The sequence below is a fragment of the Ovis canadensis genome, chromosome 19, assembly GCF_042477335.2.
Source record: "Ovis canadensis isolate MfBH-ARS-UI-01 breed Bighorn chromosome 19, ARS-UI_OviCan_v2, whole genome shotgun sequence".
In the NCBI taxonomy this organism is placed as follows: domain Eukaryota; kingdom Metazoa; phylum Chordata; class Mammalia; order Artiodactyla; family Bovidae; genus Ovis; species Ovis canadensis.
Genome location: NC_091263.1, coordinates 43,666,954 through 43,691,341, shown reverse-complemented (window position 1 = coordinate 43,691,341; position 24,388 = coordinate 43,666,954). Strand labels below are relative to the sequence as shown.

At 43.0% G+C, this 24,388-nt stretch overlaps 1 protein-coding gene across 1 annotated transcript in view; it reads right to left on the bottom strand.

Moving 5' to 3' along the window:
* Positions 1-13,298: 13,298 nt before the first annotated feature.
* The window catches only part of SHQ1 (SHQ1, H/ACA ribonucleoprotein assembly factor), a 98,636-nt gene continuing 87,546 nt past the window's right edge, over positions 13,299-24,388 (bottom strand). Inside the window, exon 11 of the mRNA XM_069561637.1 lies at positions 13,299-14,210. Coding sequence (XP_069417738.1) covers positions 13,658-14,210 — 553 coding nt within the window. The 3' untranslated portion in view covers positions 13,299-13,657. The remainder of the gene's footprint in view (positions 14,211-24,388) is intronic.

Sequence of the window (24,388 nt, the reverse complement as noted above, 5' to 3'; positions counted from 1 at the left end):
CTAACTGTGTCACTTTGGGCTCATCATTTTTACACTCTGTAGCTTCCACTGCCTCAGCTGAGAAAGGACACACAATTGCTTGAGGCATAAAGTTAGGAAGCAAATTGTGGGTGCAGCGCCTGGCGGCCAGAAGGTGCCCTTCCAGTGCTGGTCTCTCCTCACTCCTCCTGCACCCCTCTCTCGAAATAGCCAGCGGGGCTCACCAAGTGGTTGGGATTGGACTGGGACCCATGTGCATATGTCTCCAAGATCTGTTGATACTCAGAAATGGGTCAACCTCATGTTAGTTTTGAACGTTCACCACTGTTAGTGCCAGGCTACAAAATGTTAATGAAAGGAGGCTACCAATCAGATGATGGTGACAAAGCTCCCGTCCCAATCTGTTCTTCCCTCTGCTTCAGCCTAGCATGAAAACAACTTTTCCAGTACTTCTCTGCTGGGTGAAGTGATACATGAACACATGCCCACCAAGAGACCCAGTACCAGGGGCGAGCACCTGCCTTCCCACTTAATTTCTTGACTTTTATGTGTCACTGGATTTCTTAGCAAGTCCTCCTAGCTTTGGCACCATCTGAGGTTTTCCTCACCTGGAGGTGCTGAGTGACCATGAGTCCTGGGCTTCCTTACCTAAGCACAAACCCTGTCAAGCTTATTGTTTCAGTCAAGGGAAAGAGCCAGTAAGAGCTGCAGAAATAAGACTCTGGAAGCCTGGACATCCTGGCAGCACCTCTTCTAGGTTCCCCATAGACTGACCCCTGGCCAGGCAATCTTGTTTTATCCCTTAGGAACATACATACACATAGGCACACACAACACACATGCACACACACACGTCACCTTCCAGGTCTCATAAACATGTCAGGGATCACGAAAAAATAAAAGGAACAGGCTCAAAGTATTTAAAGAAAGATATGCAAAATCAGAATGAATAAATGTTTAATTCAACATTTACATTCAGTTCAGTTCAGTTCAGTCTTTCAGTCATGTCCAACTCTTTGCGACCCCATGGACTGCAGCACGCTAGGCTTTCCTATCCTTTACTATCTCCCAGAATTTGCTTAAATTCATGTTCATTGAATCAGAGATGCCATCCAACCATCTCATCCTCTGTCACCCCCTTCTCTTCCTGCCCTCAATCTTTCCCAGAATTAGGGTCTTTTCCAATGAGTCAGCTCTTTGCATCAGGTGACCAAAGTATTAGAGCTTCAGCATCAGTCCTTCCAGTGAACATTCAGGGTTGATTTCCTTTAGGATTGACTGGTTTGATCTCCTTGCCGTACAAGGGACTCTCAAGAGTCTTCTCCAGCACCACAGTTTGAAAACATCAACTCTTCAGCACTCAACCTTGTTTATGGTACAATTCTCACATTCATTCATGACTATGGAAATACCATAGCTTTGACTATATGGACCTTGCAAACATTAGATCTATTTTGTTCATTGTCAAGTTTAGTTTTCATAAAGATTTTATTACATATGAAGAAAATTTGTGTGGTACCTTGCTTTGCAAGAACTCTTGAGTATGCATGATGATTGCTTAGAAAGTAGAGCCAATAGCAAATTAAATAAGTTACTATTTATAGCCTCATAAGTTCACAAGCAAACCTCTAAAATTTCTTTAAAATATATATAATACATAAAAATAAATATATATATATACACATATGTTATGGGTACATTATATGTGTGGTATATAAATGTATTACATAATGTATATTATCTGTAATATATAAGTACATATGATATGGTTTTAGTATAAATACTTGATGCAACATATAATATAGGGTGAGGTTCTAAAAGCAAGAGTAAGTATAAGAAAAGAAACATCTTTAAATACTCTGCTATGAGGCAAAAGTCACAACTGCTATTTGTTCTTGGGGAACTCTTTACTAGAGTATACCCTCCTGAGGAAGCCTATATTTTACCCCCCTGGAGACCTTCAGTCACTGGTCACGAAAGACGTGGACAAATAAATCCTGCCTTATTATTTCAACATAGGAAAAGGGCCATTTTGCCCCTTAGAATTAAGAAAATTCACGACCGGCAACCCATATGTGTGTATATATATATGCCTTCCTTGGCCCCTTATCCTACAGATTTGCCGCCATACCTCTTACCTTCAGAGGTTTCTGGAAGTTGGTTGGGTTCACAGACAACTGAACCTCTATCTCAAATCTCTCAGATCTTACTGCCTTTCCCCCAGGAGCCTGTGGGGTTCACCAGCCCTCCCAGGACAGCCGCCACCAATGTGCAAGTGATCAGGGCCCCCATCTTCTATTCCTGGTTCTTGGAGTCTGTGCCCTGTGAGACTGCTGAGACTAGAAAGCCACGTCCTCCCCATCCTACCACACACACTATTCTGCCAACCTCTTCAGAGCAAATGTGTGAGGAGGCAGTTAGCCACAGGTCATTAGCAGAGCTGGAGCTGAGGTGGCGCCAGGGCAATCCCCTCACAGCGGGCATCCCTCAACCTTTTGTTTTCATGCCGCTTCAAGGAGAAAATTGATTTCAAATACACACTTTAGAGCCTCTTGTTCACCCCATCATCCCTCCAATTAAGACAAAAGGCTCAGGGAGGCTCATCTTCACTCTGAGGAAGCCAGAGGCAGGCCAGGGCTGGGGGTGCCCTGGGCAGTGTTGGGCACAGAAAGGTGTGAGCAGTGCTGACTGGAGACAGATGGGTGCTGGGTTTTTCGATGAATAATTCACACCCTCAGAGAGCCGGGTTGATACTTGGCATCAAAGAAGGATTCTTTCTGAGCCTGGCTGCTGTGCAGATGGGTAGGGGCTCCCAGGCAAAGGCCAGGACAAGCCTGGGAGAAGGAAGAGAGAGGCAGGGATGCAGCTGCATCCACTGACTGCTTTAGGACATGCATCCAGCATCTCCAGCACCTCCCAAGCTGCTTTCCCAGACTGGGCAGCCAGGGCTGAGTTCAACATTTCAGTCCACTAGGCCTGGCTCTTAGAGGGCTGTTGAGTGAAATGAAAGTGGATCTTTCTCCTCTTTGCAAAGCTTTGCTCCTGACCCTCCTCTGTCTCCTGGTCCCAACCAGCCCTTGGAAAGCCACTGCTAGTCACATGTGACAGAATCGCAGACTCACAGAAAGACAATTCACTCTAAAAAACATGCATTCAAGTTCTGGTGCAGGGAATACAGCATCAACAAAATGACTTAGGGAGCTGTGGACTCTCTGGAAACCAGAATGATCCAGTCTCCTCCGGTGAAAGAAAAAGTAAAAGGGATTGAGCTTCAACTGTTGCCCTAATGATGTGCCAGGAGCTTTATATCTCATTTGAAATTATCAACACTACTCTAGAAATGACAAAATCAAGGCCCAAGGAAGTTTGGTAAGATGCTCAAGGTCACAGAGCTAATGGGCAGTAAATCTTGATCATCTTCAAAACAGGTGATGTGTATCCTTCATGAAGCCTCTCCATTTCTCTAACCCATATGATGTCTTCCTTTAAAATAAAACCAAGTTTAGTTGCTAATGCCAATATTTAACAACTTCGTATGCTTGTGTAAGGGACTCATTTTTCTCATCTGTAAAATGGGATTGATGGCACCCATCTCCCTGGACCGTAGTGATGATTATACGAGATCAGACCTGTAAAGCCCTCTGTTCAGAGCTTGGTGCTGGGTAAGCATTCAATAAATCTGAACTGTTATTATTATTAATAGTATTTTCATATTTGATATAAACAATCTCACCTAGGGAGGAAATTATAATATACCTAGTAAATCACTCCTAATAAATGAATAAAAACTAAGTCACAGAAACTTTAATACTAAAAATGAAAGTGTACTAAGTCAGGCCTATAGAAGAACATACGGCAGTAATCATTATAAATTCATTAGGTGTTCAAACACTGCAACCTTTTGACTCTGATTGTCACAGCTTTAGGAAAGCCTGAGAGAAATTATAAACTGTCAGATGTGTATCTGACCACTCCATCCTAAAGACAAATCTGTGCTGGATGCAACAATTCCAGTGAATCCTGGCCAGAATGGCTGTCATGGGGCAGCCACGAGTGGTGCCTATCTAGGTGACTCCACTCAGAATTCAGCATCATGGACTCCATGCTTATTACAGCCGTACCTCATTTTACTGTGACTTGATTTACTGCCATGGGTTTCCAGAGTGTAGTGTCAGCCCTTCAGACAGACAGGAACAGAACACTATCATCAGAGAGGGGAAGAGGGATGGTTTCCCCAGGAAGATGCCAGACAGACCAAAAGGCATGCCCGCTATTGCCCAGGAGTTCAGTTGGTTACGGAAAGATGCTTTGTAGAAGCTTTAAAAAATGCTCAAAAAAGATGGGATGGGCCCTCCAAAAAGGATCACAAAAGGGCCATTGCTTTTGGAAAGAGAACCTTGAAGCAGAATGCCACCATTCCTAAACCCAGGAATGATCAAATAGTTCTAAGTCACTCTCCATCCTAGAAAAACAAGTATGACCATGGCAGACCCATGTGACAACTACCAGTGGTTTGTCTCTGAAAGCAGCCTTCATCCTCCTCCGCTTGATGGCCCTCCCAGACTGGCACACAACAGCCTCCCCCCACCCCCACTCCAGTTTTCCTCAGAGTCTACCCGATGTGGGCCTGGAAAACCCAAAAGCCCCAAGCCAGGCACCTAAACTGCTACTGGATAAGTATTCATATCCCACTTCTCCTAAACCAGGGGTCAGCAAACTTTTCCTGAAAAGGGCCAAATGGTAAAATAGTCTAGGCTTTGCAGGCCAAGAGGCAAATTCAAGGCTATGACATGCAGAAAAACATACAATAAGATGTAACATACAACAACAACAAAAAATTTCTACAAGTTCTTTTTAATCATTTAAAAGCATACTTAAAAAAAAAAATCTCAGTTTATAGGCCACACAGAAATAAGTGATGGGATGGATTTGGCCTGTTTGAGGTCTAGTTTGTGGATTCCTGTCATAAACCATTCAAGAGGGAAGGAGGCACAAGTAAGCTGAATTTATATTGAAGGGAAGAGGATACTGTAGGATCAAAATCACAGCCACAGAGGGAGAAGAAGGGAGAAAGGAAAGAAATGGTGGGGGCAGAGATTGAGAGTCAGGGAAATTTGGAAAGGAAAGGTGGACTCTTCATTTGGTGGTAGGTAGAGAGGATGATCAAACAGTGAGAAAAAGAGGAAGGGAGATGACTTACAGTATTTGCTGAGCTCTTACAATGAAATGCACCAGGGACTACAATATTCAATTGATTTTCAGTTATTGTGTATACTAGGTTTTCTACCTCCCTTCCCTGCCCCCTGCCCTTTCTTTCTGTGCCACAAAGCTGAGTCTGGGCCCACAAGTAGACGTGATTTTTATGGGTTGCTTCCCAATCTAGCGAGGCGGCTAACCTGCCCCCTTCTCTGTCCCCGCCATCAAAGCACTCTGGTTCCTTCAGCCATCACATCCATCCACCTGGGACATGCTTTTTCACTCCAACCTCCGTCTCCTTAATCAGCTCCTGTTCATCCTTTCTTCTCCACTGCCTGCTTCCTCGGTTCTTGCTTCTAAGTGCCTCCCTCGAAAGCCTGAGCTCCAGCTTTGAAATGGGCCCACTCCTGCCTGCCCCTGTTGAAAACCAGGCAACGGACAAGAAAGCGCTTTGCCAACTGTAAAGCTCATATTAGTCTTTGGTTCCAAAGACAGACTACTTCTGATCCTCTTCTCTGTGCCTTTTGCTCCAGGCACTACTTCCATGGGCCCCTTGAGTCAGCACTCCACACACACAGAAAAAATGTTATTGGGAGGAGAATGAAATATGCTTGTGATTTAAGGATCAGCTTCGTGCCAAACAGTTTAGTCAGAATGGGCGAGAGTAGGCGCTCTGAGTTCTCTATTAAAGCCTCCTGGGGTTCCAGGTGATTATTTTACATATCAAGAAATTCTGGGCGCGCCACCCCCAATTAAAGAAGCAGATGTCTCCTCTCCGCGGCAGCTTCCAGTCTGCTACTTCTCGAGCTCCGCTCAGAGCTCCATCTGAACCTGTCTCCTACAATTCTTAACTAAAACAGCCCCCTCCGTCGACTGTAATTAAACATACACTCAGCCACCGCTAGTTTGGCATCTGCACCTGCCGCTGGGATCCCCTTTCTCCAGGCACCTGCGCTCGGCCGCGCCCTGCCGCCTGGCCCTCGCCGGTGCGCACGCGTAGTCGCACAACCCCAGCCCGCGCCCCCTCGTCCGCCTCCCGTTGGCGCCGGAGGAACAGATGGAGCGATCATCCTCTTCATTCCGCCAGAAGGGCCTCGCTGCTCTGGGGGGAGTTGTGCGGTTGTAAGACACATAATTAGACACGTCAATGGACAATGCGGCGGATTAGAGGGGGGTGGGCTCGCGTCACGGAGGACAGGCGTCCTCATTGATGTGCCGCACGCCGATGCCCGATCCTCGGCGCTCACACCCGCGCCCAACCCGGAGGGAGCAAGGGCCACGCGAGCGCCTCCAGGGTAGCGGGCTGCCCGCCTGCTGCATCGCTTTGAACTCCGGCCCTCCTCAGCGACATCTGCATTTGCTTTATCTTTTAAAACACCGTGCCAGGATGAGTTATGCGCAAAAGATGACCGGCGCCTTGATGGCTCACCTGTCAAGTTCCCAAGCTCCGCGGGGCAGTGGGTCCCGCAGCTCACAGGGTAGACAGGCAGTGACGATCTCTACCGACAGCGCGAGTCATACCCCCCTCCCCCTCGGGTGTGAAAGAGTCAAGAAAATCCCTCTGGAGTGGGCACAGGCTGAGGCTCACTCTCTCCTCCCACAAGGAGCCAGGTGACCTTCAGTGACTCAGGCCACCTCACCAGGCTCCATGGGGACAGCATCTAAGGTTGTAAAGAGCCCTGGATGCAGAGAGGGAAAGATACAATTTGGAATCCAAGGCTGTCCCTTGCTGCCTGGGGGGACATTAGGCAATTCACTCAGTCTGGAGCCCTGGTCTCCTCTTCTGTATAGTAAGGGAGGTAGTCTCTACCCTACAGGCACTGTAGGGTACAGTATATTTGAGCTGAGCTCTTTTTGTTAAATCAGAGGCTCACTCAAAACCAGTGTGTCATTTGGGTCCTGTGGGGAAGCAGGAGCCAAGAGATAACTACAAGCGCATCCTCCATGAAGGATAAAGAGAGGAAACAGGAGCAGGTGCAGAGGGCCTCAAGCAGAAAGGGGACTGACACACGTGAAAGAAAGGAGAGGAAGATTTGGTGGAGGGTCCCAGAGGGTCCGTAGCCTAAAAAGGTCTCAGAGCTATGAAGGCGAGTCCAGAGCAAAAACTGCCTATGCCCACACTGGGCAGCAGTGGCCCAGTGCTAGCATCTGGGAACAACCTGGGACAATTGTGACACGTTTGTGAACAGTGCTTGATCAGGAGGTGAAGGTGTCAGCCTGAAGCTGTCAGCTCACCATACTCCCCTGAAGGGTCTCCTTGGAGGGAGAGAACTGGTATGAGCTGAGCTGACACCACCCCCCACCCCCATCCCCCCTGGCTCTCCTGCTCCAGGGCTGGCCATTTGGCCGAGACGAAGTCAGCTAGCACACTTCATTGGGCAACCATGAATGATTCAGGGTTTCCCTAAACTGATCCAATCAGAGTAATCCAGTGACATCGGCTGAGGATTCAGTTCAGTTCAGTTGCTCAGTCATGTCCAACTCTTTGTGACCCCATGAACCATAGCACGCCAGGCCCCTGTCCATCACCAACTCCTGGAGTTCACTCAGACTCATGTCCATTGAGTCAGTGATGCCATCCAGCAATCTCATCCTCTGTCGTCCCCTTCTCCTCCTGCCCTCAATCTTTCCCAGCATCAGGGTCTTTTCAAATGAGTCAGCTCTTCACATTAGGTGGCCAAAGTACTGGAGTTTCAGCTTCAGCATCAGTCCTTCCAATGAACACCCAGGACTGATCTCCTTTAGGATGGACTGATTGGATCTCCTTGTAGTCCAAGGGACTCTCAAGAGTCTTCTCCAACACCACAGTTCAAAAACATCAATTCTTCTGTGCTCAGCTTTCTTTATAGTCCAACTCTCACATCCATACATGACTACTGGAAAAACCATAGCCTTGACTAGATGGACCTTTGCTGACAAAGTAATATCTCTGCTTTTCAATATGCTATCTAGGTTGGTCATAACTTTCCTTCCAAGGAGTAAGCATCTTTTAATTTTTTGGGTGCAATCACCATCTGCAGTGATTTTGGAGTCCCCCAAAATAACAGCCACTGTTCCCACTGTTTCCCCATCTATTTGCCATGAAGTGACAGGACCAGATGCCATGATCTTCATTTTGTGAATGTTGAGCTTTAAGCCAACTTTTTCACTCTCCTCTTTCACTTTCAACAAGAGGTGCTTTAGTTCCTCTTTACTTTCTGCCAGAAGGGTGCTGTCATCTGCATATCTGAGGTTATTGATATTTCTCCCGGCAATCTTGATTCCGGCTTGTGCTTTCACCAGCCCAGCATTTCTCATGATGTAGTCTGCATATAAGTTAAATAAGCAGGGTGACAATATACATCCTTGATGTATTCCTTTTCCTATTTGGAACCAGTCTGTTGTTCCATGTCCAGTTCCTCCCTACACCATCATAGTTTTCTTGCTTTTTCCTCATCTTAATTTTACACAAGTCTGAATACAGAGCTCTAGAACCCACTGTTTCTGAGTACAGCCTGGTAGAAACCCCTCTTCCCTGCTCCAATTCCTTTGGCTTTACTTGGATTCCAGGTTCTTCCAGCATGGTTGGCCCTGCTTCAGCAGGAGTTCAGAGGAGTAAAATTATTTCCAGCCAGGAAGAATGAAGGGTGACCTCCTGAAAGAGGTGGCATTTGCATGGGGCCTTGAAGGATGGGTGAAATGCAAATCTGGGCAAAGTCACAGGGAAAAGAGAAAGCATTATGCAAGCAAACAGGTGGAGGTGGGAAAACACAGCATGTACAGAAACATAAAGACAGTGAACTGTACAGTGGGCAAGGCTCCATGGGAGCCTTTGGGTTGCAACACAGCTCTTCTTTTCCAGGCATCTCTAGGCTGGTGGTCAAACTGTTGGAGCTCCAGGCCAGATGGACTACAGGCAGCGCTCTTAAGTTGCTCGGCTGTTCCTGCTGCTGCTGCTTCTGAATGTTCACTTCAGCAAGAGCAGTTGGGTAAGGTTGCCCTGGAAGAACTTAAGAGGTAACATCCTATCACTTTGAATACATAAAATACCAGAGGCAGAGCCTTCAGCATGTGATCCTAGCTAGGACTGAGGCTCACATGGCCAAATTGCTGCTTCCAGTATGTTTAAAGGGAAAGGAAAGCGGATACACATAGCCAGACTCTTCCAGGAGGTACATCCTTTCTGGTTTTTTTTTCAAGTGCTCAAGCATCTGCTTTCACATTCATCCTTTTCCTCCAGCTTATCTTTTCATGACTTTGGAGAGAAGTCTTCCTTATCTAGGAAACAAATGGCTTTCACAGAGAGCTCACAACAGCCAAGTCATTTATCTGTTTGACATGTGTTTCCCTGTTTGTTTTCTCCAGCCTTGAGACAAGAGTTGTGTCAACTGTGGATGTCTGTGCCCCAGTCACTGGAGAGGCATGAATCAATTTCCAGCAGCATTTATCACTTGCTGCCTTAAATCAAGTCTAATCAATGCTTCCTTCATTTGGTATGGATTGAAACTATATATAACACACTCAGAAAATGGGCGGGAAAGGCAGCAGCCGATCACTAAAAAAAACTGTCAGGGATTTAGATGGAATGATGTTAAGGAAACATTTGCAATCTTTGATTTGCTTTCATGGAGACGCCTGACCAAACAGTCACAGAGATTTGTGTTTATGAAGCTTTAACTTCAATCTACCTGACAGGCAGTGACATTACATGACAGATCATTTTATACAAGAGGATGTCTGCATCTTCAAAGATTTTATAATTAACACATTCTGAAGAGTTGGAATATTTCTGATAGCGCGACAACTATAAAGCTGCCAAGAGTTTCCTATTATTGTCTTTCATTCATTTCCATTTCTTTTAGAGGTATCTCTTTTGTCACCATTGACTATATGGGTCAATTTCTAGTCACAAGATAGAAAATAAAAATCCCCTTATAACAAAAGAGATATCTAGGAGCCCCCTCTAATTTAGAATTTTATAAAGTCTTACGGCTGAGAAAACTTGACCCTTTCTCTCCTATGCCCAATTTTTGGTAATAGAATTTGATCCATGCATCCAAAATGGATTTTTCACTAGCAGGTGTGAAAACCACCCCCCAGCTGTTCAACCAATTTAGAATGTGGTAGGGAGCAGCCCTGTCTCATTTGTAAATTAATCCCATGCCAGTGAAAGATGATATCAGCATAGTCCCTGGCACCTAAAACCGATCATGCCCACAGCAAGGCCCCACATTGTTCTTCAAGGATAATGGGAGAAGAGACAGAACATAGAAAAATAGGTCAATAATTCCAACCGGATGAGGCAGTGCTGTGATTCACTGATACAATTAATATTTCTATCTAATCTGCTGAACTGTGCAGACTTTTACCACGAGCATACCTCAGAAGCGATTAAGAGGGCTCTCACTTTCCAAGTGCTGGCTCCCCCAGAGGCTTGTTGTCAGGTAGCTGAAAAGAGCCCTGTGCAGCTCTGGGAAGTGTGACAATAATAATAAACTCTTGTGCTGGTTTAATACTTTCTAGTTTATAAAGTGTTTTGAATATACAGTCTCCTCATCCTGTAAGGTGAGCAAGAAAAGTAGTTGTATTCCCATTTCCAAGAGGCTTCCCCGGTGGCTCAGAGGGTAAAGTGTCTCTGCCTGCAATGTGGGAGACCTGGGTTTGATTCCCTGGGTTGGGAAGATCCCCTGGTGGAGGAAATGGCAACCCACTCCAATAGTCTTGCCTGGAAAATCCCATGGATGGAGAAGCCTGGTGCAGGCTACAGTCCATGGTCGCAAAGAGTTGGCCACGACTAAGTGTCTTCACTTTCACTTTCCAAGAGGAAGAGAGAGGTTTCGAAGTTGGCGTACCCCCAGCAGGCTGCTCACACTCGAACTGTGTCTCTGGGACTCAGTGCCTCATCTCCTCAGCCCTGTCACCGTGGTTCTTGCCACTAAGCTGCAGCTAGTCAGCTGCTAAATCCCCCTCTTTGTGCTTTCCCTAACTTTTTTTTCACCATCACCCAGGGTTCTTGGGAATGCATATGGTTATGAGATCCCTCGAGTTGCCTGCCAATTATCTAGTTAAAAATATATATATTAAAAGCAGCACCTTTGGCTGTGTTTTGTGTTATAGACATGGTATAGTGCTCTTAACTCATCTTAAAGACAGGGTAATATAATAAAGTTTTAACCCTCAGCAAACAAAGACAGGGTAAAAGAAACACTGCAGACATGGAATCTAAAATTAAAATGCTCACTCTCTTTGTCTTTCCAATGCATGAGACTTGTACGGTGACAAGAATGCTTTGAGGATATCCAGGAAGGATCATATTTGCCCCTCCTCTGAATAAGGGAGTCACAAATTTTTCCACCCAAGGTGAGTCTCACCAAAGTAAATCCTCTTTAGATTCCTAAGTAAGGGCAGAAGTTGATGGAAAGAGAAATTTCCACAGCTTTAAATTTTTAGACAAGAGTAGATTTGCTCAACTTGACATTAGTAGTAGTAAATGAGAGGAATAACAGATAATGCATTTTCAAACTGGCCTCAGGTCATGTGCTACTGAGGAGAAATGCATTTTCAGTGGTCATAGGGATTTTGAAGCTCTCCGGGAGCCTGAGAAAAGTCTTGAACATATTCTAACAAAGCTGTTACAGTGTTCAGGAGTTAACGTGCGTGTCAAATGGCACAGTCACCCCAACTATCCTGTTAATATAAACTGGAATTTACAGTGGAAATACAAATACTCGCAACCTACAGAGAAGTAGAATAAAAGGGATCATACCCTTTCCTGAAATAAAAATGCTACTGAGATTAATACATATCAGATTTCATTTCATTTCCTCCCCAAAGTAAATTGGTTTATTTCATTTGTTCATTCACTCAACAAATATTTATGGTGCACTGAGAATATGGGCTGATGATTCAGTGGTAACAAGACACGACACAGACATCATTCCCAAGGAGCTTACACTCAAGTGAGAAAATTCACATATAAAATATTAATGGAAGTTTATGTTTCTAATCAAGATGGAGTAACAGGGACTAGGTTTAACCTCCCCCCTTCTGATATAATCAAAAAAGAAAACAAGAAATAATACATGAAGCAATGGGTTTTTAAGGTACCGGACATCAGGCAATGAAAGACAGTGATCCTGAGGAATGGAAACCAAACCCTAGGAGGGTAAGAGGGCCTCACCTACTGTCCCAGATGATTGTCCAGGCTGCACAGGGAGGGGCAACCCAGAGAGAACCCAATCGACTCTGGAGTTCAGGAAACAGAGCTGGGGACTTGGGGGGCCAGAGTCTACAAGGCAGAGTATGGGAAAGGTGAGAGCTGTGGAGAACACCAGATACCAGGAGAGGGTCAACTACTCACTGAGGAAAGCCTGTCAGGGAGGCTGGGAAAGAGCCATGTGAAAGGATTAGAGGGACCAGTATTCACACAGGTGTCTATTTTCATCAGCCGGACTGGAAAACACATAATCCCTGGGGCATGGCAAAATCTTTCCTTAGGACTGGGAAATTGTCCTAGATGGAGCACTGTTTCAGACCTATGTAACAAATTAAAAAAGCAAGACCCACAAGGATCAAAACTATTTCCAAACAACTGCATCCCAAAACAAAGCTAAAGAATACTTATGAGAATACATATATCCAGCACCCAATGAGGTAAAACTCACAATGTTATGCAATCAAAGATTATCAGGCATGCAAGGATGACTCATCTAAGGATTTGTATTTAGAATTTATAAAGAATTCTGCAAACTCAGAAATAAGAAAAGCAACCCAGGTCAAAAATAACTGGCAAGAGATTTGAACAGACACTTCACCGAAGATACGTGGATGACAAACACACATGTGAAAAGATGCTCAACACAAGTAGTCTTAAAATGCAAAATAAAATCACAATGAGATACCGCTTCACACTTATTAAAATTTTAAAAATTGACCACACCAAGTGATGATACCAAGTGGTGACAAGAATGAGAAAGAAGCAGAGCTCTCACAGGCTGCTGGTGGGCGTGTAAAATGGTACAGTCACTTTGGAAAACAGTTTGGCAGTTTCTTACACTGTTAAACATACACCTACCATACGGCTCCATCATTCCACTCCCAGATATTTACCTAAGAGAAATAAAAGCATATGTCCACACAAAGACTTGCACACAAATGTTCATAACAGCTTTATTTGGAACAGCCAAAAGCTGGAAACAACCCAAAAGTCCATTCAATGAAATACTACTCAGATATGGAAAAAAAACAACAAATCCTAGATACACGCTACATTGATGAATCTCAAAATAACAATACTGCATGAAATAAGCCTGATAATATTAATTACAGTTTGTTTTAGAACTTTGTTCTTAAAGGTACAAGAAAACCAACTGGTGTCAATATTAGCTCACAAATAATGTTGTATATACCAAGGAAAAGTACAAAGTGAAAATGAAGAATTTTAATTCAGTCAATAAAACCAAATCTGACATAATTCTCAATAACAAATGAGACCACTCAAGAGTCAATCCTCAGGTGTCTTTCTGCTTTCTCTCTCCAGCACACTCCCCTGCTGTCCAGCAGCAGAGTCTTTGGGCTCGGAAATCTGAACCGAAGTCTCCAGTTGTTCTCCAAGCTCCTGGATCAGAGGCCCAGATGCTCTGGAAGCCCGGGGGGAGGCCAGCGGCTGTCCTCGACCATCATCAGACCCCAGGAAAGTGGTGCTTCTACACATCCCACCATCGTTAAGAAGCAGGGCCATGCTGCTTTCTTCAACAAAGGGACCGAACAAGGAATGCTCTGTCTCAGATTCACCGCCTCCAGGCTCCTCTTGTTCCGATTCTGACTCCTCAGTCTCAGGTGATGCACTGCTCTCTGATTCCTCTGAACCACTCGTCTCAGAGCTGGAGGCAGGTGTCTGCTGCCTGGAAGTGGAATGGACCCCTGCTTTTGATGTGGTTTCTTCCTCCTGGACCAGAAATGCTGCTGCCTCCAGCTCCTCCAGTTCTAACCCCAGCTGGGCCTTGGTTAGGGATGCTTTCTTTAAGGATTCAGCAAGAGCTGCCAACTTTTTGGACCTTGAAAACCATTTTAAGAACAATTATTAGGACTATTAACTGGTCTGGGGATAACAGGGTCCACAGCTTAAAGAGATGACAAAATTAAGTTGGATCCAAAGAGATGACAAAATAAAGTTGGATCCATACGTCACACAGCACAGAGGATGAACCCCCAAACAGATCAAAGATACAAATGGAAGAAAGGAAACAAGTATTACAAGGAAATGAAGGAGATTCCCTTTATGACCCCAGAATGAGGAAGGCCTTCTTATGATCAAAATCTAGAAGCCACAAAAGAAAGGCTAAGACTGATAAATTCAACTAATAAAAATAAGACAATTTCTGAAGGGTAAAAATAATAATAATAATAATAAGAAAAGTCAAAAGGCTAATGCAAAATTGAGAAAAGTATTTGTGATTCATATCATAAAACAAGGCCTAATTCCCCTAATAGAGTTCTTAAAAGCAGAGATAACAATCCATGAGGAAAATGGGCAAAAGATACAAGCAGACAATTCTCACAAAAAGAAACAGAAATGACTCTGAAAATATGTGAAAAGGTGTTCAACAACTTCAGTCAAATAAAGAAATACAAATTAAAGTCATGCTGAGATATATTTTCATTTATCAGATTGGCAAAAATCCAAACATTTGGTAACACTGCCAGCAAGGCTGTGGACGAAAGGCGCTTTCATTCACTGCTGGTGAGAGAGTAAACGGTTATAATCCTGATGCAGGAGAACCTGGCAATAACTTTTAAAATTGAAAATGTACATACCCTTGACCCAGCAAAACCACATCTGGAAATTAAACACATATGCTACAGGACACAGGTCCAAGGTAATATTTACTGCAGCATTGTTTCTAATACTCCAAAATAAGAAATACCCAAATGTCCACCAACATGGCACTGGTTAAATTAGTTGTGGAAGAGCCACAGGAAGGAATAGTCAACCGTGACGTGATGTAGGAGGCTCTCCAGGGACTAACCCAGATATACTGTTTAACAATGACAAAAGGCTTTCTGTATGTATATGCTGCTTTTTATGTTAAACACACACAAAAAGTAAAGAAGCAAAAACATATTTGAAGTTGCTTGTACACTTAACCATGAACTCTGGAGAGCTACAGAAAATACTAATATTTATGTAGAGGGGGCACTGCAGGAGCTGGAAAGATGAAGGATGATAGTGAAAGGGAGACTTTTCATGCATATGGTTTATTTTTAAACTTATGGGAATGGAATACCTATTCAAAATTCTTAACTGAAAAAGAAAAGAAAAGCAGTATAAAAGAGCAACAGAGTGCTTTTTAACTGAAAACCATCTCATGCTATTTCAGAGGATATTTTTGCTAAATTTATAACATTACATGATAAACACTATACTAATACTACTACTACTAAGTCACTTCAGTCGTGTCTGACTCTGTGTGACCCCATAGACGGCAGCCCACCAGGCTCCCCCTTTCCCTGGGATTCTCCAGGCAAGAACAGTGGAGTGGGTTGCCATTTCCTTCTCCAATGCATGAAAGTGAAAAGTGAAAGTGAAGTCGCTCAGTCGTGTCTAACTCTTCGAGACCCCATGGACTGCAGTCCACCAGGCTCCTCCGTCCATAGGATTTTCCAGGCAAGAGTACTGGAGTGGGGTGCCATTGCCTCCTCCGGATAAACACTATACTGAACAGATAAAACTTTTCCATTAACTTAGATGCATTTTAGTTGTTTTGTTTTTGAAGCAATGTAAAGCATACTGCAGTTTTCCAAAAAAGATGTCTTTGCTGTTCCATACAGGAAAATCTGGTGTGACAAGTGAAAAACAGTAGCAGTGAGTGAAAACAGTTAAGCGTGCTGACATGGCTCCTGTATTTCTCTGGCTCCAAAGATGAAATGAGTGGCTTGAGACAAACTGAATGAGTTGAGTTCACAGGATACATTCATTCATCCAAAGTGCAGTCCACCCCATAATACTGGAGACTACAGGCTTCATTTCAATAGAGTGATGGATGGGGATTTTCATCTAAGTGCCTGGATATACCTGAGAGCCCTTTGTCTCAAAATATTTAGCATAACAAAAGATTCCACAGGGGTGCTTCCTCCACCCACAGCCCAGGTCTAGAGAGTGTAAGCTCCACTGCAGTCAGTGTCCAACGCTGGGTGGGACAAGGACAATCGCTGTTGTGGATGTGCAACTTTCTCTTAAACGAGGAAAACCCTGAGTTTTGGTGCTGGAATTGACGGAGCTTAGAAAAGGAAAGATAGCCTGCGGGTGAAAGGAAAGCTTGGGTGAGATTCACTGGAGTTAGTAGATGATCTACCAAAGGGCTGTAACTCTCTGGGTAAGCTCTGGTGGATTTGAGACATCTTTAAAAGCACAGTGATAAAATAAGATGTTTGCAATACAATCTACATCCATGTCCAAGACAGTTGTGGATGATATACATAATATATTTTGAAGCTTTGGCTACCGGTTGCCAAGGATCTTGGTCAGAGCTAGTGGACCAGTTTTAAACCTCCCTGCCACAAGGCTCTGCCAGCCTAAGGATTAGTTCACTGTCATCTTTCTCACTAAAAAAAAGGTCCTCTCTGGGTAATGACACATAGCCTTAAGAGATAAAAAGCCATGAACTTGGGAAAGAAGAGAATGCTTCTTATTAAATTATAATATCCAAAATAAAAATTTTAAATAAAAGCCTTTACACTTCAGTGACCACACATCTCACATTTTTAACAGACATAACACTTTTGACAATATATGAAGGATGACGTTCTACAAACATTGTTGTAATTGCTCCTATGACAATCCTGTGAATCAGCTTCATTTTCATCCCCACATGACAGATGGCAAAATAGAAGTTTGGAGGAATTGAGAGACGAGCTAAAGTTTGCTCCGCTGAGCAGGGGGGCCAGTCAGGAGCAGAAGCCCACACCTCTGAGCTCTAGTGCTCTCTCTGCTCCACCACAGGGCCTCTCAGGAATATTCTGAGGGCTCTGAAAAGGTTCCCATGATTCCTTCCCAATTTGATGCCACTCAACACCTTCCCAAGGAGCAAGTTCTCACTTGCATAAGGCCCAGAATTCTCCACAGAAACTGTGACAGGTCTCTTTTTAGCTCAGCAGTCTTAAAGTATACATCTAAGCTTTACCTACAAAGACTGCAGGATCTGAGGAAAAAATGTGGGTATTAGTGAATACCACAGAAATATCTACTCAAGCTAAAACTATTTGGATTTTTATTATTGTCTACTATAAAAATATTACATCTGTCACTTATAACTACATAAATTTGGAATTCTGAAGTTCCTCACCTGTAATTTGGGCTCTTTTCGGAAAGCATCCCTCACAACACTGGGACCAAGAAGTGTCAACTCTAACAGGCAGGAAAGTGGCAAAGATGAGCCAAGTGATCTTTGCCTGTTACCAGCTGAGGTAAATTCCTATCCTATAGGGAAAAGTTCGTTTCTCACTTTTAGCCCAATATTATGTTTAAAATGATCCATTATATAATGTATTAAAAAATGGATCATATGTAGTTTTTTTGTTCCTTACCACTCTGATTCATCTTTATTTCTTATTATCCCAGTTTTACTACCTCAAGCTATCTAGTTTCTCAAATTTATATTAAATTTCTGATAGAAACTTAACAGAATAAGCACTTTGAACTCTCAAAGAATGCTAGAAAGAAAAAAAACTAATTAAAATTTCAAAATATCATTGGTATAGAATATGACCCAACTAATCTCAGGAATGAAAGTTGGGTTTGTTTCTGTTCAATTATTTGACACAGATAATTTTGCAGTCACTGTTCACAGAAAAGGAAATTATTCCTTTAGAGAAAAAACCCAAGCCACGAAAGAGTAACCTTTTTGTTCTTTTCAAACATTGGCACAATTGGAGTTGGTTCTAAGTCTGCCACTCCTTGTAAATTCTAGAATCTAACTGTAATGGCCTTTCCATTTCAGAAAGCACCTCATTTAACGCAGTTAGTGGCTTTTCACTGTCACACTCAAAACAGACCAGGCTAGGTCATGTCAAAAAGCCTTGTCAAATGACATTATTAGTTAGCCAGAGTGCTTACAAAAACCAGGTACATGTGGATATACTCAACCGACACATATGTTGAATTACTAGTTGTACTTATAGAGTATATTTTACATCTACGTGAAGAATACCTATCTGGTGCTGCTGCTGCTAAGTCACTTCAGTTGTGTCCGACTGTGTGCGACCCCATAGACGGCAGCCCACCAGGCTCCCCCGTCCCTGGGATTCTCTAGGCAAAAACACTGGAGTGGGTTGCCATTTCCTTCTCCAATGCCTGAAAGTGAAAAGTGAAAGGGAAATCGTTCAGTCGTGTCCGACCCTTAGCGACCCCATGGATTGCAGCCTACTAGGCTCCTCTGTCCATGGGATTTTCCAGGCAAGAGTACTGGAGTGGAGTGCCATTGCCTTCTCCACCTATCTGTTAAGATGTATTAATTATGGAGTGAAGAGATTCAGCATCTAAAAGACACATGAGAGATCATACTAATGTCATATTTTAATAAAATTATACTCAATGCAGGTTTTTCTCAGAAAATTTTTGCAAATGTAATCCTGCCATATTAACTTTAAAAAGAAAAAAAAAACCCTTCCATTCTGTTTATATATGTGAAATAATTTCCTATTGGAGAAGTTTTTTTAAATTAAAGACTGACAAGCTACAGTAAATCCAACTACCAATGAAGAGTAATAGTGACAGCTAAGGGTGTACGCCTTTACTGTGGCTAAGCTGATATAAAATTTCCTCAATTATTTTATATTTGGTGACTGATTTTAGGGGGGCAAAAAGGGAACTGTAACCTTATGAAACCGCCAAAACAAAGTGCAAAAGGAGCCCTGAAATGTAGGCAAAAGAAAACTGGGTATAAATAGAAAGCATACATCCTGTTTCTTGCTGTAGAATTTTGTCTCAAACCATCAATCAACTTTTCACCACTTCCTGCAATAGCAGGTCTACTATAAATCTCATAGTAACTGACTAGGTTTCATTTCCTCTGCCAAAACCTGCTAGCCTGCCAGCCATGACATACTGACACTAGAGCCAGCAACCGATAATGTAGGACAGGACTCCAGTGAGGCCACTCCAGACACATTTCATACTAGATGATGAATACAGTGACTTGGCTTTTAATTTCAAAGGACACAGACACACACACACACACACACACACACACACACACACCCTCAGACTCTTTCTGGGAACAAACCATATATCAACATTCTTTTTAAAAGACAATGATGACAATGACATATAATCATAATTCCTCTCTGCTGAAAAGAACCAGTTCGAAACTTCAAACTCCCCCACCTAATGTACATTTATGCAACCTGATCTAAATAAAAGGTAACGCATTAGCTTTAGGTAGAAGTTGCTGGTGAAACTCATCTCTGAAAACAGGCGTGAAAGACAAATACCAGTTCATGCACAGATGAACATAGAACTAACTGCCTGCCCTGACTCTGTAAGAATGAAAAGCATTACCAGCTCAGTCATTAACAGAAACAACTGATCTTTTTGAACAAGAAAATACCAATTTAATACAGAAAACACTGCAAGCTAAGAGTTATTTAGGCCTCACTGAGTATAAGCCAATGAAATATTTTTTCATCCTATTTTCAACTTGACTTAATACCCTTCTCTGGGTCTGCATTATGAAAAACAATACCTAGTCCATGGGTCATTAGATCAATTTTCCCCAAAACTCCCTCTATTAGTTACTAGTAACCATCATAACAAACTATTACTGGCTGGCTTAAAACAACAGAAATTTATCCTCTCATAGCTCTAGAGGCCAGAAGTCCATAATCCAGGCATCAGCAGGGTTGCCTCCTTCTGAGGGCTCTGAGGGGAGAATGTGCTCCGTGCCTTTCTCATAGCTTCTGGTGTTGCCAGGAACCCTTGGCTTGCAGATATATCACCCTGAGCTCTGCTTCGGTCACCACCTGGCGTTCTCTTGGTGTTTTTCTTCACAAGGCTGTCTTCTGTCTGGATGTGTCTCTTCTCCTAAGAATGCCAGTCATACTGGATCAAGGGCCCACCCTACACCAATATGACCTTATCTTAACAATTAATTTCATGTACAAGAACCCTTTTTCCAAAGTCATGTTCTAGGGTTCTGTGAGAAGATATGAATTAAGGGGAGGCACTATCCGACGATGCAGTCTGTCTTTTAGCCTCTGCCTCACCCCCAATTCATGTCTGTCCCACATGCAATATATATTTACTCATCTCAATACTCCCAAAGTCTCAATCCATTCCAACATCAATTTTAGGTCCAAACTTTCATCTAACTCTCATCTCAAACAGGTTTAGGTGGAACTCTGGGTATATTCTATCCTGAGGTAACATTCCTCTCTGTCCACAGATCTGTGATTAAAGAACAAGTTATCTGTTTCCAAAATACAATGGTTGTACAAGTGTAAAAAACAAAAATTTCTATTTTAGAAGGGAAAAAATGAAATGGATAAAAAAAAAGGTAACCAATCTAAAGCAAATTCACAGTGCGGTAGGCCAAATTCCATTAGTTTTGAAGCCTGAGAACAATCCTCTCCGGCTTGATGCTCTGTCCTCTGGGCCCACCCACTAGGGTGGAAGCTCCACCTACTCTGGCCTCCGAATTCCTGGTACTGCCCTCAGACCCATTCTCCCTTCATTTCCTCCCATCTCTGCCCTTCTCAGTCCAGGCTGGTTGTTCCTCTGCTGCTATAACATTCTCAAAAACCTTGTCAGTCTTCTGTGACAGTCAAGGGGATGAACACCATTAGACAAGAGAATTCTCTCCATATGTCCTTTCTGGATGAGCCCACCTCCATTCCTGACTTGTGCCAGATGGCTGAGTGGATCCAAAATTCACATGCTTAATCTCTTTAGCCAAAGGCTGTCCACCCATACCTGTGGCCCCAATTCCAGAGCACAGTTAGGTGAACAGGCTCATGATGATGATGAGTGCATGCTCAGTCCTTTCCAACTCTTTGCAACCCCGTGGACTGCAGCCTGCCAGTCTCCTCTGTCCATGGCATTTTCTAGGCAAGAATACTGGAGGTTGCCATTTCCTCCTCCAGGGTATCTGACCCAGGGATCGGATCTGCATCGCCTGTGTCTCCTGCACTGCAGGCAGATTCTTTACCCACTGAGCACTGGGGAAGTGTGGACAGGCTGGGAAGTTTCCAAATCATCAAGTGCTGACCCCTTTATACTCAACAATTTCTTCCTCAATTTCTCTTTGCCTTCTCTCATTCTACTCTAGTTAACAAGGAGAAAACAGGCTGCATCTTTAACCCTGTGGAAATCTCTTCAGCTAAATACCAAAGTTCTACTCTCCACATTGAATGGCTGGCCGGCGCAACACAACCAAGTTCTCCACCTTTGCAACAAGGGTCACTGTTCCTCCAGTTTGCAATAACAAGTTCTTTTCCATCTGAGATCTCACTAGAAGTACCTTTCACATTCCTGTTTCTAGCACCATTCTACAGGAGATGATATGTAAATTTTTTCTAAGACTACAGAAGCTTTCTCTGTAGCTCTCCTCACTTCTTTCTAAACCTTCACAAGATTCACCTTTAATGTCCATATTTCTACTATGTTATCTCTTTAAGTAACCTAACATTCTTCCATTATGCACACATTCCCAAACTCTTCCAGCCTCTGTTAAGTCACTTCAGTCGTGTCTGACTCTGTGCGACCCCATAGACGGCAGCCCACCAGGCTCCCCCGTCCCTGGGATTCTCCAGGCAAGAACACTGGAGTGGGTTGCCATTTCCCTCTCCAATGCATGAAAGTGAAAAGTGAAAGTGAAGTCGCTCAGTTGTGTCCAACCCTCAGCAACCCCATGGACTGCAGCCTTCCAGGCTCCTCTGTCCATGGGATTTTCCAGGCAAGAGTACTGGAGTGGGGTGCCACTGCCTTCTCCTGATGACCTAACTCTAAAGCCACTCTTACAATTTCAGGTATCAGTTACAGTAACACCCCACTCACAGTATGAAAATCTGTATTAATTTCCTAGGACTGCCATAACAAACCATCACAATGTGGTGGCTTAAGGCAACAGAAATTTATCCTTTCACAGTTCTAGAGGCTAGAGATCCAAAATCAAGGTGCTGACAGGGTTGATTCCTTCTGGGAGCTCCAATGGAACAATCTGTTCCATGCCTTTCTCTTAGCCTCTGGTGTTGCCAGGAATCCTTGGCGTTCCTTGGCTTGCAGACGCATCATGCTATGCTCTGTCACCACATGGCATTCTGTGTGTCTGTTTCCTCACAAGGCTGTCTTCCTTCTGGATGCATCTCTGTGACTCTTTTTCTCCTTATAAGGAGAAAAAGTCATATTGGATCAAAGGGCCATCCTACTCCAGCATGATCTCCTCTTAACAACTAACTACATCTGCAACAACCCTATTTCCAAATAAGGCCACCTTCTTAGGTTTGGGGAGGACGTGACTTTTGAAAGAGAGTGGAGATGCTCATTAATGGAAGATAATTAAGATGAAGAAAAAAGAACACTTAAAGTTGATCAACATAAAATAGAAGTCAAAATTTAACAGTAAAAAGTGATTTTTAAAAGGTGAAGATTTCACCTTGAGACAAAATGACAAACTACACAAATAAGTTTAGAAAATATTTAACAATATTCAGACATAGGTTATAATTACAACTAGGCACTAACTCTCAAAATAAACAAAGAATGAACCAAATATTAATTGTATTTGTAACTATTCTAAGAAAGTTCTATTATAGTAATGTATGACATTTCAGGTTGTCTTTTAGAGCAGAATCGTAAGATAGTTTTTAGAAATAATTATGATGGCACCATGAGTTCAAGGGCCTCTCAATCATGTGATACTCAAATCAATGCTTTAATAGTCAAAATAAAGACTTTCAACTTGTAACTATTATTGTAGAATTTTCTGCTTCAGATGTTAATAACCCCACACATCCAAGCCTCACTGTCAGCAGTTCTATGTGTGGTTCAAATCCAGCTTCTATATTACTTCTGCGTTTGTGAAATCCTTGTCCTTTTCCTCAATCTGCAGTTTATCTGTACTATATAATATCAACCATCATCAAGAGGTTAAAGAAAAAAAATACTGGCAGGATGAGTAGGGGTGATGCTAGGAAGGAGAGTGATATACTAGAATGGGGACTAAATTTATTAAATGGTTTGATCAGTAGTGTGTATTTTTGTGTGCTGACTATCACCAGTTCTCTTTGTAATTTTCTAAGTGTGGAAACTCTAATTACAGCTATTCAGAAAGAATGACCACCTCAAGACATATATGTGGTATACTAGATATACAAACACCCTCCACACTCACACATTTTTAGAGCAAAGTAAAAGAGTTTCTATTAAAAAAACTGATATGGCAATTATACAAAGTACAGTTAATAGGTAAATGAAGTAGGTGAATGAAGGTTTATCCAAATCCAGAGAAGCTATCATTCGCTTCACCACTTAGGTGGCAGCATCCACCTAAGAAGCAGACAATGAGGATGACAAACAGATTAAGAAGGACGCAGTGTCCATAGTTTGAGAGAAATGCACTGCATCCTGTCCTTGAAACCATTTTGCATTTATGCCAGACTGAATCAAATAGTAGAGACGGAAATGTTAAGTGTCATAAATTTGCCACATTTCCCTCTATGCCCCCCCTGCACCCCAGCAGAACTGTGTTAGGGAAATGTGCTTCATTGTAATCCCCAAAGCTAGAATTCAGAGCCAGTTTCAAAACTAGCCCCATGAAACACTTGGAACTATGCCAAGTCAAAAGGTCTCCCTTTCTACACCAGCAGTTGTGAAGTTCCAATCCGTGATCCACCTGCATCATGGGACAATCCAGTGGCTCCTTCTCACCTCTCCACTTCCATTTAGGTCTTTACCTCCCCTCTGCTTCTTTTACCCCAACCCTAATCAGCTCATCTTGTTTATGCACATAAGAAAGATGCTTTAAATAATTTCTGGTACAAGGCAGGAAATAAATATATAATCCTATCAGTGAACCCAAACAACTGGTTGAGTAAAACAAAGGACAACAACAAAAGACTTCTGTAGGGTATAAAAGGATATGGGAAAATGGGGACTATAGGTCCAAGGTAGAAACACATCTCTTCCATTCATTTTTTTCCCTAAAAGTATCCCATGAAGCAAGACATTTGGGGGTATGTC